At 40.2% G+C, this 19,120-nt stretch overlaps 1 protein-coding gene across 1 annotated transcript in view; it reads left to right on the forward strand.

Moving 5' to 3' along the window:
* The window catches only part of LOC139737938 (GTP-binding protein 10-like), a 103,461-nt gene that overhangs the window by 60,254 nt on the left and 24,087 nt on the right, over window positions 1-19,120 (forward strand). Inside the window, exons 7-8 of the mRNA XM_071648602.1 lie at window positions 3,362-3,547; window positions 3,905-4,022. Of these exons, the coding sequence (XP_071504703.1) occupies window positions 3,362-3,547; window positions 3,905-4,022 (304 nt within the window). The remainder of the gene's footprint in view (window positions 1-3,361; window positions 3,548-3,904; window positions 4,023-19,120) is intronic.

The raw sequence follows: 19,120 nt of genomic DNA on the forward strand, positions 1-19,120 counted from the left end.
GAAAGAAAACAGTCATATATTTGTCTTACAATTTACATCACAGCAAACCGTGGCATTTTCACTGCAGCTTTGCTCACTGCATGTCAAGCTGAACAGAAATCTATAAAATTTATATAGATTTGAAAAACAAAATGTTTTCCAAAGGCATGACTACGTTGGTGTCTCAGAATAATGTGGCACACAGGGGGTTTCCACCATGACAAATAAAGAGTTAATTCCCATGGTTGAATGTCAACTACACTTGGTAGGAATCACTCTTAACCTTTAGTTGCGTGCTTATTCACTTACTGTAACTTTATAAATTGTTAACTCAATTGTTTTATAATCCATCTAAACTTGACCTAGTTGGAAGGGACAAAGGCAACGTGGGTGAAGCAATGTGCCTCAGTCCAATAAGCCAGTTCTTATTTATTCCATGTGCACATTTGTACAAATGACCTTTCTTCTTCTTCTTCTCCTTCTTCTTCTTCTTTTTCTCTCTCTCTTTCTCTCACTCTGGTGGTTAGCACCTTTCATTTGTTTTCAAAGAGACATATTAATGCTTAGGGTTGTGCAACCAATAAATATAATTATGGAATTCATGTTCAAACAAAGAATAAACTTATGTAGACCAGGTCACCAGAATGGTCCATCAATTGGGAAAGCGTTGATTTCAGTGTTTGCATTGATTGCAAAATGGAGGAGAGAAAGGTTACATTTTATGCAGGAGAGAATGAAAAAGAGATTGATTTTGCATTGGTTGGCAAAGAAAACACTAAGAAAGTACCTGAGGGAAGTGAAAAAAGTATCAGGGGAGTTGCAACATAGGTTGATGATCACTAATTTGGATGATAAGAAATTCAAGAAGTTTTTTGAGAAAGGGAACAGTAAAGAGAAGAGGGTGTGGAAACTAAAGGAAAAGAAAAATTGAAGGAACTTGTAAGCATTGATGCACCAGCTTTGTGAAAATCTTTTAATGAAGAGGTATTAAAGGCATGTGATGATTCGGAAGTATGTAAAAAGGGAAAAGAGATCAAGGAGGAATGTGGTGGTAGAATGAGGAAGTGAGGGATGCGATATCAAGGAAGAAAGAGCCCTCAAAAGATTTATGCAATAATAGGACCAACCAAATGAAAAACTTCACGTATGAGAGCAACTAGAATCATGCAAAGAGGTGGTTTGCAAAATCAGTATTAAAGGAAAGAGGCTGAGGTGGAGCTCAGTAAGTTGGATCAGGACCTAGAGTGTTAAGACTTACAAAGTTAATGAAAAAGGGTGGAAGAGATACAGGAGGAAGGTGCATGAGAGAGTGATGTGATGTTGAATTCTAGTGACAAAGACAGAGGAAGAGTTTGGAGAGAATTATGAATGAGGAGAATGGGGCTGGGCAGGGATATCAAATGACAGTGCAGGGATATCAAATGGCGGGGCAGTTTTCTACATTAAGCCAAAGACTGTTTAGCTCACATGAGGCGAAGGCTCAAGTGAGAGGAGGCTTGGTATGTTTAGTGTGCCAGAAAACTTGTCATTACTTGTTGTTTTAAAAAAAAGAAAAAGATACAAAACTGTCCTGGGAAGTGTATTTCATTGGGACTGATGAAATCAGTTTGCTTTTACCTGATTTTGTCATATTGGATCTATTTATATTGATTTTCCTCTGTATAGAGCCGATGAACCACTCAGTGTGTGTGTGTGTGTGTATGACCAATTGATGCTCTAGCACATTTCAAACATCATTATCAGCAAGGGGGGGGGGGGGGACTTGTGTTATTTATCTTCAATGTTTCAGTTTTTTTCCCTCGTACATGTGTATATAAATGTATATCCGATGTGTCCCATGAGGAGGGAAACTCATGCATTGATTCATCTTGCCAAGGAACTGTAGTTCTTTACTGGAGAGGATTTACGTTGTTCAAAATTCGTTTCTGGTACAAATATATGTGACGGAAGAGGAAAATAACTGGTGATCTTCATGATGGAGGGTATGGTTTTTCTTCAGTCTCGAGAGACAATGGAGATGTCTCATCTATAAATCAATGTTTTCTTTTCTATTGGGTCGCACTGCACATTAAACCTTGCCATTTTTTAGCTTTGTATATTGCCATGTTGTTGTACATGTATGTACTTCTCGATCTCGGCTGGCTGGCCCTGAGATTTGATTATTCTTGGGACTCTGCACAGTGGTTGGATGATTTTTTATAATTACATGTTCACGTGTTGTGGGTCTCTTTGCTGGTCAGCTGGGATCGAGAAGTCCATTCATAATGGGCCCCACTCACAAGCTCTGCTTCTTGGGACTCATATCCATTTGCTTCTGTTAGTACTGTATGTGTGAGTTCCCTGGGAAGGTTAGTTCAGTAGGCCTATATATCCTTGGTTTCTGTAAGAAGATTGACAAAGTATGGGTCCTTGGTTCAGTAGGAAAGATAGTACAGTATGTTTCCATGGTTCCCTAGAAAGATCAGGACAGTAGGTTTATGTGTCCTTGATTCCCTAGAAAGGTTACTGTTCATGCGATATATTTAGTGAATCTCAATTTCCAGGAATCAGGACTTCCAGATGATTTCGTGAGTGGATAGATTCGCGATTGTGAGCCAGTACAAAATCAACACATAGCTCTTGACCAATGAGATCGCAGGATTCTCGCTACCCATTTTATAATATATTTTGGGTCTCATTGTATACTCCGGCATGTATGCCAGAGGATACCTTGGATTCAGCAGCGTTACGCCGCTGCGTCACATTCTTGTGTGCACTCTAGCGGCCACAAACCTTAACTGATTTCTTTGAAATTTTGTATGGAGGTTCATATTGGTAATATCCCCCAGTGTTCCGTTTTTTGTAGGGTCAATGGTCATATTGGTAGATGGTTTGTGTGCTCTCTATAGGCTACAGTATCGAAGTACCGAGTACTGGAGGAGTATCTCCCCAAAATGATGTAGGCTTAACAACAGGATAATCAAAGTCATTATAATTTGAATACAGTACTTCTGATACATAAAATTGCATTATCAGCCTGGAAAAAAAGAAGAAGTTACATCTACTTTGCAATAAACTTTACTCAGATTAGCTATTTAAAATTACTATTCTGTTGCATACCAAGTCAATACTTACAGACTGAGTTTTGCACCTGTATTTGGGAATGTGCATTGACTGTATAGTATTAATAGTGTATTTTCACTGAAGCAACATATGGGTACATAAACATTCCTCCAGACTCATAAGTTAGATAGTTGTAGGTGTGTGCTCTGGTAGCATACCATGGCATCGTGGCAGTATGTCAAATGAGAAACTGGCAGCTTGCTTTTATGTGTCTTTGGTGATATGTACACAATACACATGTACTCACACACCTAACTTTTGTTGCATTCTTTTCCTTCAGATAAGTGTAGCAGACCTTCCTGGGTTGATAGAGGGCTCACATGTCAACAGCGGTATGGGTCACAAGTTTCTCCGCCACATAGAGCGCACCAAACTTCTCCTCTTTGTGGTTGATATCCATGGATTCTGCCTTTCACCCAAGCATGCCTTTCGTAGTGCATATGAAACTGTGGTGCTACTGAACATGGTAAATTATGGATTCTGCAGAGAAATGTCAATATCGTTTATATTGGAATATTTCAGCATCTTGTTAAAATGCAGCATTTTATTTTGCACTGAGGATTTGTACATATGTGCAAGAGATCAGTGTCCTGTTCTTATAGAGCTCTTGATATGTCAAAATATGTTGTATCATTGTCTGTGTCATTGTTATTTCTTGTGCTTGTGACATCACATACTGTTCTTTTGGGCTCACATTGATATAAAAACAAGGCAAATTTAAGAAAAAAACAACTTTCTATGAATTCCTGTAATAGAAACAAATAGTGAAATATTTGTTTCACGCAAGGTGTTATTAAGGCTCCAATTATTTTTCTCATATTAGGAACTTGAATTGTACAAGCCTGAGCTCATGCAAAAACCAGCAATCCTTGCTTTGAACAAGATGGACATGGAAGAGGCTGATGACAAAATGCAGAACTTCATGGACTGTTTTCATAAGCGTGAGTGTGTGAACTGCATAGTTCTAATATTGCCACAAAAAAAAAGATCTGATGGCAGTGATGATAATATTCATTACTGCTATTTAGCTATTGCGATCATTTATTGTCCATCATGCGTCCAGCGTGTGTAAGCTTTTTACATTTTCATCTTCTCAAATACCCCACGATGGATTTTCACTAAACTTGGGATATTGCATTCCTAGGGATATATGATCATAATTTCTTCAAATGGGCACCATGCTCCCCCTTGGGGCCAACAGGGGGCCCAACCACCCCCCCCCCCCAAAAAAAAAAGTGGAATCTTAACAAATCTCCTTCTGTAGAACAAAAAATGATAGAGCTAGAGCTAAATCAATACTATGAGTTACTACATTGATGAATGTAGTTTCAAGAATCTTCATGGCAGATCCAGGGGTGTCCCCTTGGAGCCTGGGGGGAGGGTATAACTTGACTAACCTGACTTAAGTCGGGTAGTATTCCCGAGATCCATGGATGATGTCCCTCCAGCGCTCTTTGTTCTCCATTAAACTCGCAATGTCCTTTGTGTCATGCACACCAGTGTCATTTCTGAGTGTGTCTACATATGTGCATCGAGGCCGTCCACGTCTCGCTCTCCCATGTAGCAGTTCTTATAGTAAGACTGAGTGTAGTGTCAGCTCAGAGTGTCATGGGCGTGTCCAGCGAGCATTGGCCTCCCTGAGCTACTTTGGAGCTAACTTTTGGAAAGGTCCCATACAGTTCTCAGTTAGTGATCCTCATTATATACTGGTTGATGTTTAGAGCCATCCTGAGCATCCTTGTATAACAGGCATCTAAGATTTTAGTGAGTCTTCTTGTTTGTTATAGTCCAAGTTTCAGACCCATAGAGAAGTGCTAGCTCGATTGTTGTGGTGAAGAGACAAACTTTAAAGTGAGTGTACAGTACTGGTTGAGGTGGGGATTCAGGTTTATAACATTCCTAACTGAGATAATGAGAAACCTCTTATGAAATATGAAAGAGCATGTAATTTTAAGAAGGATTCAACGTTTATTTGATGAAAATTGGTTTTCAAATGGCTGAGATATCAAAAAAGTGATAATAACAAGGCAATCGCCAAATTGTGTCTCGCCCATTTGCGTACAAGGAATTAATATTTTTTATAACTCCCAGAAGTTAATTGACCTGCTTATGACCTTTGACCTTGTGGTGACCTTCAACACCCTAAGGGACATTTACCATCCAAGTTTGGTCACAAACGGACATAGGGATCAAAAGTTATGAGCCACAATCAAAACGCGCCCTAGAAACATAACATTGGGCCCTTAAAGTTTGCTGACCCCTGTCTGTGACCTTTGACCTTGTGACGACCTTCACCTCCCCAAGGGACATCTTTCATCCAAGTTTGGTCACAAACGGACAAAAGGATCAAAAGTTATGAGCCATAAACGAAATGCGCCCTAAAAACTTAACATTGGGCCCTAAAAGTTCATTGACCCCTGTCTGTAACCTTTGACCTCGTGGTTACCTTCAACTTCCCAAGAGACATCTACCATCACCCAAGTTTGATTGCCATTGTAGCAACATGTGCTGAGTTACGTGTGATAAGAGTCTTGCAAGTAAACTTTAACGTATGACCTCAAATGACCATTGACCTTATCATGTGACCTCTTACGGCACCATAACATGAAGGTACCCCCAGTGCATCCATCACCCAAGTTTGATTGCCATTGTAGCAACATGTGTCGAGTTACATGTGATAAGAGAGTCTTGCAAGTAAACTTTAACGTATGACCTAAAATGACCTTTGACCTTATCCTGTGACCTCCAACGGCACCATAACATGAAGGTACCCCCAGTGCATCTATGACCCAAGTTAGGTTGTAATCCAAGCAACTTATGTGAAGTTATTTGTCAAAAGAGAGTCTTGCAGGTAAACTTTAACATAGAAAAGAGAGTCTTGCACATACCCTTTAATATATGACCTCAGAATGACCTTTGACATCATCACATGACCTCTGACAACACCATAACATGAAGATACCCCTAGTGCTTCTATCACCCAAGTGTGGCTGCCATTGCTGTAACAGTTGCCAAATTATGCATCATAAGAGAGTCTTGCAGGTAAACTTTAACATTTGTGACGGACGACGGACGTACGCCATTTGGATCCCTTAGTCTCGTCTTCACCTCCGGTGGGCGAGACAATAAAAGGCGACAGGCCACGCCTTTTATTAGGATCTCTTTGTTTCACCTTATTTTTGGATATCTCAGCCATTTCAAAACCGATTTTCATCAAATAAACTTTTGATGCCCCTTAGACTTGCATGCTCTTTGACATCTCATAGAGTGGTTTCTGAATATATCGCAAAACGTTAAAAGCTAAATCCTCACCTCAACCAGAACTGTACAGTCCCTTTTAAGGTCCTTCTGCAAGTCTGATTTCCAGACAGCTTTTGAGCTGTGACATGCTGCCCATGGTTTTCTCTTTCTTATGTCTATGTCCTCAGAGTTTCTGATTTTGGCTCCTAGATACATGAAGTCATTCACTAGCTCTATTGGCTGCCCGCCCATACTTGTGATCCCTTCCTCATAGATATTCTCGACCAGATATTTTGACTTTTGTTCATTCATCGTTAGTCCTACTCTGGCAGATACTGCCTCTACTTCCCTCATGAGCTCCACGCATCCTGCACAGTGTTTGTCAACAGGGCAATGTCGTCTGCGAACTCTGTGTCATTTATTTTCTTGGCCTTTACTCTCCTGCTCCGCGCTGGTGTCAAAGTAAATCCAAGATCTGGCTTCTGCTCTAATGCTAGGCACATACATTAATCTTCTGCAATTATGAAGAGGTAGGGAGCCTGTGTGTCGCCTTGAAGTACTCCATCAAAAATCTCGAAGTACTCTGTTTTACCATCAGTTGTGATGACTGTAGCTCTAGGGTTGGTATAGAGCAGGAAGATCAGGTCAACAATCTTCTTTGGGATGCCGTAGGCCAGAAGGATTCTCTTGAGCATACCCTTGTCGATGGAGTCAAAGGCTTTCCTGAAGTCAATGAAGACCATGACAGCAGAGAGGTTCTTAGCTCTGGCTCCTTCTAGAATTCTTCTGAGTGTTAGGATTTGGCTAATTGTGGACCTGCCCTTCCTGAATCCATTTTGGTTGGCCCGCAGCTTTGTATCCACTTCTGGCTGGATACGATTGAGTATCATTCTGTTTTAAGAGGGATTGCAAGTTCAAATGAGATTTCAAACTGTTTCAATTTTTCGAAAGATAAACTCTCTACATCTAGTATAAAACATTTGTCTTCCACTATATATGCGTAATTATGAAGAAATAGTAGCAGTTTCAGAAAGTGCTTCCTCGCTAAAATCGGAAAACGACTCTCAATCTAATTCATGATGATGATATGCAGAGATGTCATATTGGGAAACAGCACCGCTGGCTCACATCGACCAAGTTAAATGTGTATGCACTATCCATGCCAATCACACATGAAAGATGTTAGTGGGAGGATTATGTTTTGGCAAATTAAAACAGTTTTAATGAGATATGTTCCCATTTCTACAGTACGTTTAGGAAATTATAGTCTTCAAAAGGGACCACAATACAAGTTTCATGAAATTATTTGATGTTAAATTAGGAAAAAGGAAGAAAATTTCAGACGTGTTTTGGCTTACTTTTTTCCCAATTGACAGTGCAACCTGACGAGCGTGGCCGGGTTCGTGTCATGCGGAATGCCAAGCTGCATGTGACCAAACATTCTTTGGTATGCTCAAACACTTCATAATCTGTGGCCATGAAGAGGAGATGGGTTTCTCTTGTTGACTTAAGTTAAAAACTATTTTCAGTTACGAGTGCAACAATCAATGAATTAAAGCACCAACAATCCCCATCGCCGAGCCCGGTTCTACTTTTAGTGTTGTAGTGCTGCGGTACACCCTGGTAACAGCTTCATGCTTAACTGTAGCTGAGCCTGATGAGGCTCAGCTACAGTGTAGGATCTTGTAGGATAATGTATACATAATTTTCTCAAGCGCTTGCTCGCGAAGAAAGTAATATCGACATAAGATATGGTCCAGACGTTGACAACGTCTAATAGCATAGGCTTACATGTAAACATGCTATGAAGCGAGCAACTCGGGACCATCTGCAAATTATGTACGAATACAAACAAACAATAACAAAAACTATACCGCCATAATTGAACCCCCCCCCCCTCCATTTCCTGCATCATTCCTGAAACGATGATGACTCTGATATATCTATGGGCATACCCAGGGATGATCAGGGGCGTTAAATCTATCTCGGGGGGGGCAAAGGGGCATTTGCCCCGCCCCTACGGAGATGTTGGGGGCAGACAAATCATTTGTCCTCCAAGCAATTCCCGAGATGAGGACAAATCTCGAACTTTCTTTATGGAAAATTGGATAAGTACCGCCAGAATTATGCACCGGATCGCTGAATTGCAATCATGAATATGCAAAAGATTCGCTACTGGGTCCCTTTCGATAGACTTTGTACACTTTTGAGATTGACTTTTTACTTCCTTGTATATCTATCAGAGAGTGTGCAGCGGATCTTTCACTTACAATTAAAGCTCCCTCATATGCAGAGGCGTCGATGGAGGGGGAGGGGGATGGTTCCCCCATAAAAGTATTGGGGACAAACAGATCATTTTGCTCCCCCTCGTAACTCCCGAGATGTGGAAATGTTCTATACTTTTTGTCCCCGCCGAACGAGTTCGAGCAGGGGACTATGAAACGGGCTCCGTACGTGTGTGTGTCCGTGTGTCCGTCCGTCCGTGTGTCCGTCCGTCCGTCCGTGTGTGCGTCTGTGTGTGATCAAAATGTTCAAAATGCTACTCCTTCGCCATTTCTAACCCGATTTTGATTCTGTTTGCTTTATATGATAGCACTACATGGGAGCTTTGAAACTTCTATACAGAATTTCAGTTGTGACCTTTGACCTTGACCTTTGACCTATATTGTACATTTTGCTTCAAAATGCTACTCCTTCGCCATTTCTAACCCGATTTTGATTCCGTTTGCTTTATATGATGGCACTAGGTGAGGGCTTCAAAACTTGTACACAGAATTTTGACCTTTGACTTCTTTGACCTTTGACCTTGATTTTTGACCTATATTGTACATTGCCTACAAAATGCTACTCCTTCGCCATTTCTAACCCGATTTTGATTCCGTTTGCTTTATGTGATGGCACAAGGTGAGGGCTTAAAAACGTCTGCACAGAATTTTGCCCTTTGACTTCTTTGACCTTGATTTTTGACCTATATTGTACATTTTGCTACAAAATGCTACTCCTTCGCCATTTGTAACCCGATTCCAATTCCGTTTGCTTTAAGTGATGGCACTAGGTGAGGGCTTCAAAACTTCTACACAGAATTTTGACCTTTGACTTCTTTGACCTTTGACCTTGATTTTTGACCTGTATTTTACATATTGCTATCAAATGCTACTCCTTCGCCATTTCTAACCCGATTTCGATTCCGTTTGCTTTATGTGATGGCACTAGGTGAGGGCTTCAAAACGTCTACACAGAATTTTGACCTTTGACTTCTTTGACCTTTGACCTTGATTTTTTTACCTATATTGTACATTGGCTACAAAATGCTACTCCTTCGCCATTTCTAACCCGATTTCGATTCCGTTTGCTTTATGTGATGGCACTAGGTGAGGGCTTCAAAACTTCTACATAGAATTTTGACCTTTGACTTCTTTGACCTTTGACCTTCATCTTTTTACCTATATTGTACATTTTGCTACTAAATGCTACTTCCTGCGGGGACATATATTACGCACCGCGTAATTTCTACTTTTCCTTGTATGATCTTAAAAATGTTGCAGAATTCTGTGCACTCTACATATCCTCAGTCTCCAACCCCAAAATGTTGTTTGTTGTCATGGGCTAATCTTTGACAAATCACTCAAGTATTTGGTAGCAATTTGTTAGAAACACGTTAGAGGATGTCATCTACCTCATCGGGGAAAAGTATGATTGTGTTTTGGTTAACCCATATTCTTAAAGTGTGAATAGGGACAGCATGCTCTGCTGATTGTCATACTGATACAATCCAGGACTTTTTGTCTCTTAACATAGGCTTCTGTAAATCAGATGAAAACTAGAAATGTTAACCTTTACTTAGGGAATCATAGCTCCTTGTGATTATGGTTATTTTATTTTTATTTTTTATGCCTCTGCCAACGAAGTGGCCGGAGGCATTATGTTTTCGGGTCGTCCGTCCATCCGTCCGTCCCGTTTTGTTTTTGTTGATATCTCAAGAACCGTGTGGTGGTTTTACATCAAACTTGGTATGAGGATATATCCTGGGGGGATAATACTTTGTTCGGATTTTATGGTCACGGGGTCAAAGGTCAAAGGTCACAGGTTATTTTGTGAAAAAAAGGTTGAAAATTCATGTTTTTCTCCATATCTCACAAATTGTTTAAGGTATCTTCATGGAACTTAGTATATATGCTTGTTCCAATGGGCAGTGATTATCTAGGGAAGTTGGCGTCATGGTTCAAAGGTCAGGGGGTCAAAGGTCAAGGTCAACTCCTCAAAATATCACTACTTTCCTTATATTTATGCAATGCCTGAAGGTTTTTGTTGTTGTTTTTTAACTTGATGTATGCATGTATTACCCAATATATATTCAGTGGGAAGTTTCTTGCCAAAAGGTCAAAGGTCAAGTGAAAGTGCTGAATTGCACTTTTTCCTCCATATCTCAAAAGTAACTCAAGGTATCATCATGAAACTTACATATTTATGCATGTTCAACCTAACAGTGATTCTCTTTGGAACTGTGAGGTCAAAGGTCAAAGGCCAGGTTTAGATAATGCTATTTTCCCATTTGATACTGAAATTATACTTTTTCTCAGTACCTTGAAGATTACTCAATGCATAAACTTATAAAAGGGTCAAAAGTCAAGTAAAAATCATCAGTTCCCCAAATACCTGCACTCTGACATTTTAACCATTCATCCAATTGAACCTAGTTCTAGGAAAGTGAACATTCAGCACATTTGTGGCAAACCTGTCATTTTAATATTTTGCCAATTATGTGAAACTGTCATCACACATTGTCAAGACATTGTACTATATACCTATTAGGAGAACCATGCATTATGGTGGAGGCATATCAGTCGCCGTAGCGATATATCTAGTTATTTTTATTTTACTTTTTTTTTTGGGGGGGGGGGAGGGGACTGGTATGTGGGGATCATTTTGTAATAATTTTTGAGATGTTACAAGCATGTTGATGTCACTCTGATTTACATGTCTGCCTGTGATTTGCAGGTGTGCTTCAGTGAACATGGCACCTGACAACTGCATGCTGTCACCGCACATGATGGAGGTGACATTGAGCTGAGATATTGTTTGGGGGGGGGGGAGGGGGTAAGGAGAAGAGAGGTTGAGGAGTGTCTCCCACAATTCTCATCTGAGTCAGGGATGAGTGGTTTATGGAACATATATTGTCATCATACAGTGCTGTGGTGACACCTGTCTCCCATCATTCTCCCAGAGAAAAAAAAAGGAATCTTTGCAGTATGATAAACAAAGTTTTGAACTTGTAAGTCTGTGTGGAAGTGAAACATTGTACAAGGAAGAGCAAGTGAAAATCAAAGTCAGACAAGTAGGGTTTTTTTAATGAGAAAACATGCTTGCCCTAATTGGGCAAGCAAAAAGGTTTGAAGCCACCCTTTTTTCACTTTTTCATCCCTATAAACCCACAAAATCAACCATACAGATGTCCAAAGATAATGAATGTTTCTTGATGCAATGCACTAAAATATCACTTCAGCAATTTCCCAACACTTAGGCTACATGGGTGTACAACTTACATGAAGAAACCCCAATGCAATATAACGCCAAGGAGCTCTCGATCAAACCAAGTTTGTTACTCCAAATCAATGTGTGCTGTTCATTCAAATGATTGTTTTTCATTAAGCCCTTGACTTAGTAGTGATTTTCTTTATCATTTTCTTATTATTGGACTTGCTTTTCGGGCAAGTAGAATTCATGTTTGGGCAAGTGTTCTGCAAGAATTTGAAAATCTGCTTGCCCGACTGGACAAGTGGTAAAAAAAAAAGTTATGTAACCTAGCACCCTGCATGTTAAGTCCATGTGTGGTGATGATGTTCCATCAAACTCCGGTACTCCTTGTGACTCACATTACATCACACTCTGGCAACTGAATTGCTCAGCACCTATGTAAATTGTAAGAAGCAGAATTGATGAAGCTGATAATCTAATGTCTGTTTGTATGTCTGTCTGCCATTTCTAACCCGATTTTGATTCCGTTTGCTTTATGTGATGGCACTAGGTGAGGGCTTCAAAACTTCTACACAGAATTTTGACCTTTGACTTCTTTGACCTTTGACCTTGATTTTTGACCTGTATTTTACATTTTGCTACCAAATGCTACTCCTTCGCCATTTCTAACCCGATTTCGATTCCATTTGCTTTATGTGATGGCACTAGGTGAGGGCTTCAAAACGTCTACACAGAATTTTGACCTTTGACTTCTTTGACCTTTGACCTTGATTTTTTTACCTATATTGTACATTGGCTACAAAATGCTACTCCTTCGCCATTTCTAACCCGATTTCGATTCCGTTTGCTTTATGTGATGGCACTAGGTGAGGGCTTCAAAACTTCTACATAGAATTTTGACCTTTGACTTCTTTGACCTTTGACCTTCATCTTTTTACCTATATTGTACATTTTGCTACTAAATGCTACTTCCGGCGGGGACATATATTACGCACCGCGTAATTTCTACTTTTCCTTGTATGATCTTAAAAATGTTGCAGAATTCTGTGCACTCTACATATCCTCTCCAACCCCAAAATGTTGTTTGTTATCATGGGCTAATCTTTGACAAATCACTCAAGTATTTGGTAGCAATTTGTTAGAAACACGTTAGAGGATGTCATCTACCTCATCGGGGAAAAGTATGATTGTGTTTTGGTTAACCCATATTCTTAAAGTGTGAATAGGGACAGCATGCTCTGCTGATTGTCATACTGATACAATCCAGGACTTTTTGTCTCTTAACATAGGCTTCTGTAAATCAGATGAAAACTAGAAATGTTAACCTTTACTTAGGGAATCATAGCTCCTTGTGATTATGGTTATTTTATTTTTATTTTTTATGCCTCTGCCAACGAAGTGGCCGGAGGCATTATGTTTTCGGGTCGTCCGTCCATCCGTCCGTCCCGTTTTGTTTTTGTTGATATCTCAAGAACCGTGTGGTGGTTTTACATCAAACTTGGTATGAGGATATATCCTGGGGGGATAATACTTTGTTCGGATTTTATGGTCACGGGGTCAAAGGTCAAAGGTCACAGGTTATTTTGTGAAAAAAAGGTTGAAAATTCATGTTTTTCTCCATATCTCACAAATTGTTCAAGGTATCTTCATGGAACTTAGTATATATGCTTGTTCCAATGGGCAGTGATTATCTAGGGAAGTTGGCGTCATGGTTCAAAGGTCAAGGTCAACTCCTCAAAATATCACTACTTTCCTTATATTTATGCAATGCCTGAAGGTTTTTGTTGTTGTTTTTTAACTTGATGTATGCATGTATTACCCAATATATATTCAGTGGGAAGTTTCTTGCCAAAAGGTCAAAGGTCAAAGGTCAAGTGAAAGTGCTGAATTGCACTTTTTCCTCCATATCTCAAAAGTAACTCAAGGTATCATCATGAAACTTACATATTTATGCATGTTCAACCTAACAGTGATTCTCTGTGGAACTGTGAGGTCAAAGGTCAAAGGCCAGGTTTAGATAATGCTATTTTCCCATTTGATACTGAAATTATACTTTTTCTCAGTACCTTGAAGATTACTCAATGCATAAACTTATAAAAGGGTCAAAAGTCAAGTAAAAATCATCAGTTCCCCAAATACCTGCACTCTGACATTTTAACCATTCATCCAATTGAACCTAGTTCTAGGAAAGTGAACATTCAGCACATTTGTGGCAAACCTGTCATTTTAATATTTTGCCAATTATGTGAAACTGTCATCACACATTGTCAAGACATTGTACTATATACCTATTAGGAGAACCATGCATTATGGCGGAGGCATATCAGTCGCCGTAGCGATATATCTAGTTATTTTTATTTTACTTTTTTTTTGGGGGGGGGGGGGAAGGGGACTGGTATGTGGGGATCATTTTGTAATAATTTTTGAGATGTTACAAGCATGTTGATGTCACTCTGATTTACATGTCTGCCTGTGATTTGCAGGTGCGCTTCAGTGAACATGGCACCTGACAACTGCATGCTGTCACCGCACATGATGGAGGTGACATTGAGCTGAGATATTGTTTAGGGGGGGGGGGGGGAGGGGGTAAGGAGAAGAGAGGTTGAGGAGTGTCTCCCACAATTCTCATCTGAGTCAGGGATGAGTGGTTTATGGAACATATATTGTCATCATACAGTGCTGTGGTGACACCTGTCTCCCATCATTCTCCCGGAGAAAAAAAGGAATCTTTGCAGTATGATAAACAAAGTTTTGAACTTGTAAGTCTGTGTGGAAGTGAAACATTGTACAAGGAAGAGCAAGTGAAAATCAAAGTCAGACAAGTAGGGTTTTTTTAATGAGAAAACATGCTTGCCCTAATTGGGCAAGCAAAAAAGGTTTGAAGCCACCCTTTTTTCACTTTTTCATCCCTATAAACCCACAAAATCAACCATACAGATGTCCAAAGACAATGAATGTTTCTTGATGCAATGCACTAAAATATCACTTCAGCAATTTCCCAACACTTAGGCTACATGGGTGTACAACTTACATGAAGAAACCCCAATGCAATATAACGCCAAGGAGCTCTCGATCAAACCAAGTTTGTTACTCCAAATCAATGTGTGCTGTTCATTCAAATGATTGTTTTTCATTAAGCCCTTGACTTAGTAGTGATTTTCTTTATCATTTTCTTATTATTGGACTTGCTTTTCGGGCAAGTAGAATTCATGTTTGGGCAAGTGTTCTGCAAGAATTTGAAAATCTGCTTGCCCGACTGGACAAGTGGTAAAAAAAAAAGTTATGTAACCTAGCACCCTGCATGTTAAGTCCATGTGTGGTGATGATGTTCCATCAAACTCCGGTACTCCTTGTGACTCACATTACATCACACTCTGGCAACTGAATTGCTCAGCACCTATGTAAATTGTAAGAAGCAGAATTGATGAAGCTGATAATCTAATGTCTGTTTGTATGTCTGTCTGCCATTTCTAACCCGATTTTGATTCCGTTTGCTTTATGTGATGGCACTAGGTGAGGGCTTCAAAACTTCTACACAGAATTTTGACCTTTGACTTCTTTGACCTTTGACCTTGATTTTTGACCTGTATTTTACATTTTGCTACCAAATGCTACTCCTTCGCCATTTCTAACCCGATTTCGATTCCGTTTGCTTTATGTGATGGCACTAGGTGAGGGCTTCAAAACGTCTACACAGAATTTTGACCTTTGACTTCTTTGACCTTTGACCTTGATTTTTTTACCTATATTGTACATTGGCTACAAAATGCTACTCCTTCGCCATTTCTAACCCGATTTCGATTCCGTTTGCTTTATGTGATGGCACTAGGTGAGGGCTTCAAAACTTCTACATAGAATTTTGACCTTTGACTTCTTTGACCTTTGACCTTCATCTTTTTACCTATATTGTACATTTTGCTACTAAATGCTACTTCCGGCGGGGACATATATTACGCACCGCGTAATTTCTACTTTTCCTTGTTTGATAGAAAACTGTCTAAATATTTCACCCAAAGATGGCTGAATTTCAATTCTTAAAATACAAAATCTCCCTTGCGTAAGAGGGGGATAGGCCTAACCCCTCCCATACCCTCCCCGTTCAGTCATTTTTACTTAATACATTTTAGATTGACAGATTTCAAAATGTTTCATCTAAAGTGTGCACCAGGTCTGTTACTTCAATTAACAGAGGGTTCACCCCCCCCCCCCCCTAAAAAAATAGTATACACTTCTGGGATTGAAAAGTCCCCAGATTACATCATAAATGTGTTTATAAGATATTTTTGTTGCTGCCAGTAATTGCCAGCAGTTGCGCCCGGTGCGCCCCCACCCTCCTTAATTTCCTAGCGAAAAAAGTACAGCTACAAACGGCAGTTTATGGACTGTAAAATATAAAAATTTTCAAGCTCGCTCGCTTCACTCGCTTACATTTAATCGTTATGTCATTCTCCTGATGTTGCTGTCAGCGATTGCCAGCAGTTGCGCCCGGTGCGCCCCCACCCTCCTTAATTTCCTAAGCGAAAAAAGTACAGCTATAAACAGCAGTTTATGAACTGTAGAATATCAAAATTTTCAAGCTCGCTCGCTTCCCTCGCTCGCATTTAATCATCATGCCATTCTCCTGATGTTGCTGCTGGGTAATTGCCAGCAGTTGCGCCCGGTGCGCCCCCCCCCCCCCACCCCTTAATTTTCAAAGCGAAAAATATAGCTACAAGCGGCCGTTTTTGGACTGTAAAATGTCAAAATTTTCAAGCTCGCTTGCATTTAATCGTTATGTCATTCTCCTGATGTTGCTGCCAGTAATTGCCAGCAGTTGCGCCCGGTGCGCCCCCTTAATTTCCTTAGCGAAAAAAATAGCTACAAACGGCCGTTTTTGGATTGTACAATGTCAAATTTCATGACCACGTTTATGATCTTCAGTGTAAGAATTAATACAAGAAGTTTCTCTAAATGATACCATTTTATAAGCAAAATTGTTCAATAATAATCTACATAAAATGTACTGCTACCGTAAACATGTTGGACTGTTTCAAGTCGATAAAACACGCAAAAAAATGCATCAAATTGCACCATTTACAACATCAATATGCAAAAAGTTCTCACTGTGGGAGGGGGAAACCCCCCTCCCACACCCTCCCCCCTCGCTCGCATCGCTCCCTCACATCTAACCGCTCCCCCTAAGATCAAATCCTGGCTACGCCGGTGATAGGCCCCACTATTTAGTAGGCCTTCACAGTGATGTCGCACAGATGGAGCAAGAGCTAAATACCACGATGTAGTAATTCAATTATCTATGAATATTTTTTTATGCCTCGGCCAACGAAGTGGCCGGAGGCATTATGTTTTCGGGTCGTCCGTACGTCCGTCCGTATGTCCGTACGTACGTCCGTCCCGTTTTGTTTTTGTCAATATCTCAACCGTGTGGTGGTTTTACATCAAACTTAGTATGAGGGTATATCCTGGGGGGATAATACTTTGTTTGGACTGTAGGGTCACAGGGTCAAAGGTCACAGGTTATTTTGTGAAAAAAAAAGGTTGAAAATTCATGTTTTTCTCCATATCTCGCAAATGGTTCAAGTTATCTTCATGGAACTTAGTATATATGCTTGTTCCAATGGGCAGTGATTATCTAGGGAAGTTGGGGGTCATGGTTCAAAGGTCAGGGGGTCAAGGTCAACTCCTCAAAATATCACTACTTTCCTTATATTTATGCAATGCCTGAAGGTTTTTGTTGTTTTTTTTTTACTTGATGTATGCATGTATTACCCAATATATATTCTGTAGGAAGTTTCTTGCCAAAAGGTCAAAGGTCAAGTGAAAGTGCTGAATTGCACTTTTTCCTCCATATCTCAAAAGCAACTCAAGGTATCATCATGAAAGTTACATATTTATGCATGTTCAACCTAACCTTGATTCTCTTTGGAACTGTGAGGTCGAAGGTCAAAGGCCAGGTTTAGATAATGCTATTTTCCCATTTGATACTGAAATTATACTTTTTCTCAATACCTTGAAAATTACTCAATGCATAAACTTATAAAATGGTCAAAAGTCAAGTAAAAATCATCAGTTCCCCAAATACCTGCACTCTGACATTTTAATCATTCATCCAATTGAACCTAATTCAAGGAAAGTGAACATTCAGCACATTTGTGGCAAACCTGTCATTTTAGTATTTTGCCAATTGTGTGAAACTGTCATCACACATTGTCAAGACATTGTAATATAGACCTATTAGGAGAACCGTGCATTATGGCGGAGGCATATCAGTCGCCGTAGCGATATATTTAGTTTCTTACTTTTTTTTATAAGAAAAAATCCCAAATTTCACCAAAAGTGTGCACCAGATCGCTGAATTTCAGGTCTGAAAATGCCAAATTTTCCTTGTATGGGAGGGGGATACCCCCCTCCCACACCCTCTCCCCGCTAGGCCGCTCCGCTCCCTCGCACAGATATTCAAACCCCAAGTCCCTCCCCTAACCCCCATCATTAAAACGGAACGATGCCCCTGGGATGATTGCTCTACTGACTTAAATCAAGAAAATTGAAGAATACAATTAATAGCTACAGGAAAATATCTACACGTTATTACATACAAAAAATGGATATTCATATTAGCATTTTATTGAATCTTTATAATCGAAGGGCATTATTCAGGGCTGCGCTACATTTTTGAAAGGGGGGGTGTCTAAATCGCCTGTCAGTCAAGATGAAAGAACATCAAAAGACAAGAGAAACAACAACAAAAAAGTCTTCATACTTTTAAGGTCTGATTTTCCGCCAGAAGTCGGCTGACAAGCAAAAAACACAAACAAATAAAATAAAATCAAGAATAAAAAGTCTTCATATTTTTGCTGCCACTTCCCTCCCACTTTGCATGGAAAAGAGTGGGACATTTGATCCCTGTAAAGTGTGTGTGTGTGGGGGGGGGGGCAAGCTCCCCCCCCCCCCCCCCCCCCCCCCCCCCCCCCCCCCCCGGGCTGCGCCGGTCCGGCTATGGGCTTGTAATCATGGTGATGGTGGCTATCGCTGATCATCCCCCCAACTCCTCAGTACGGATTTACGCCGTTGGTATGTAGGCCTATACACCGATAGTAGCTGTCTCTTCTCGTTGCGCTTCTAATCTAACATTTGAATTGTAGAAGCATGGCTGGTCCAGGATAGTAGAGACGAATCTTCTTGTATCACTTGAGCACTACGATTCTAAATAGTATGATCCACTACATATCACAGCAGTCAGTAGATTTTCAGCTAAAAATGCCCTGAAAAGAGCATTTCAACCTGAATGAATCCCCTCTAGTGGAAGATCTTGGCCTTTGAGTGTTGT

The sequence above is a fragment of the Diadema antillarum genome, unplaced genomic scaffold (assembly GCF_040938485.1).
Source record: "Diadema antillarum isolate AM-2024a unplaced genomic scaffold, OU_Dant_1.0 seq00000716_RagTag, whole genome shotgun sequence".
NCBI classification, from domain to species: domain Eukaryota; kingdom Metazoa; phylum Echinodermata; class Echinoidea; order Diadematoida; family Diadematidae; genus Diadema; species Diadema antillarum.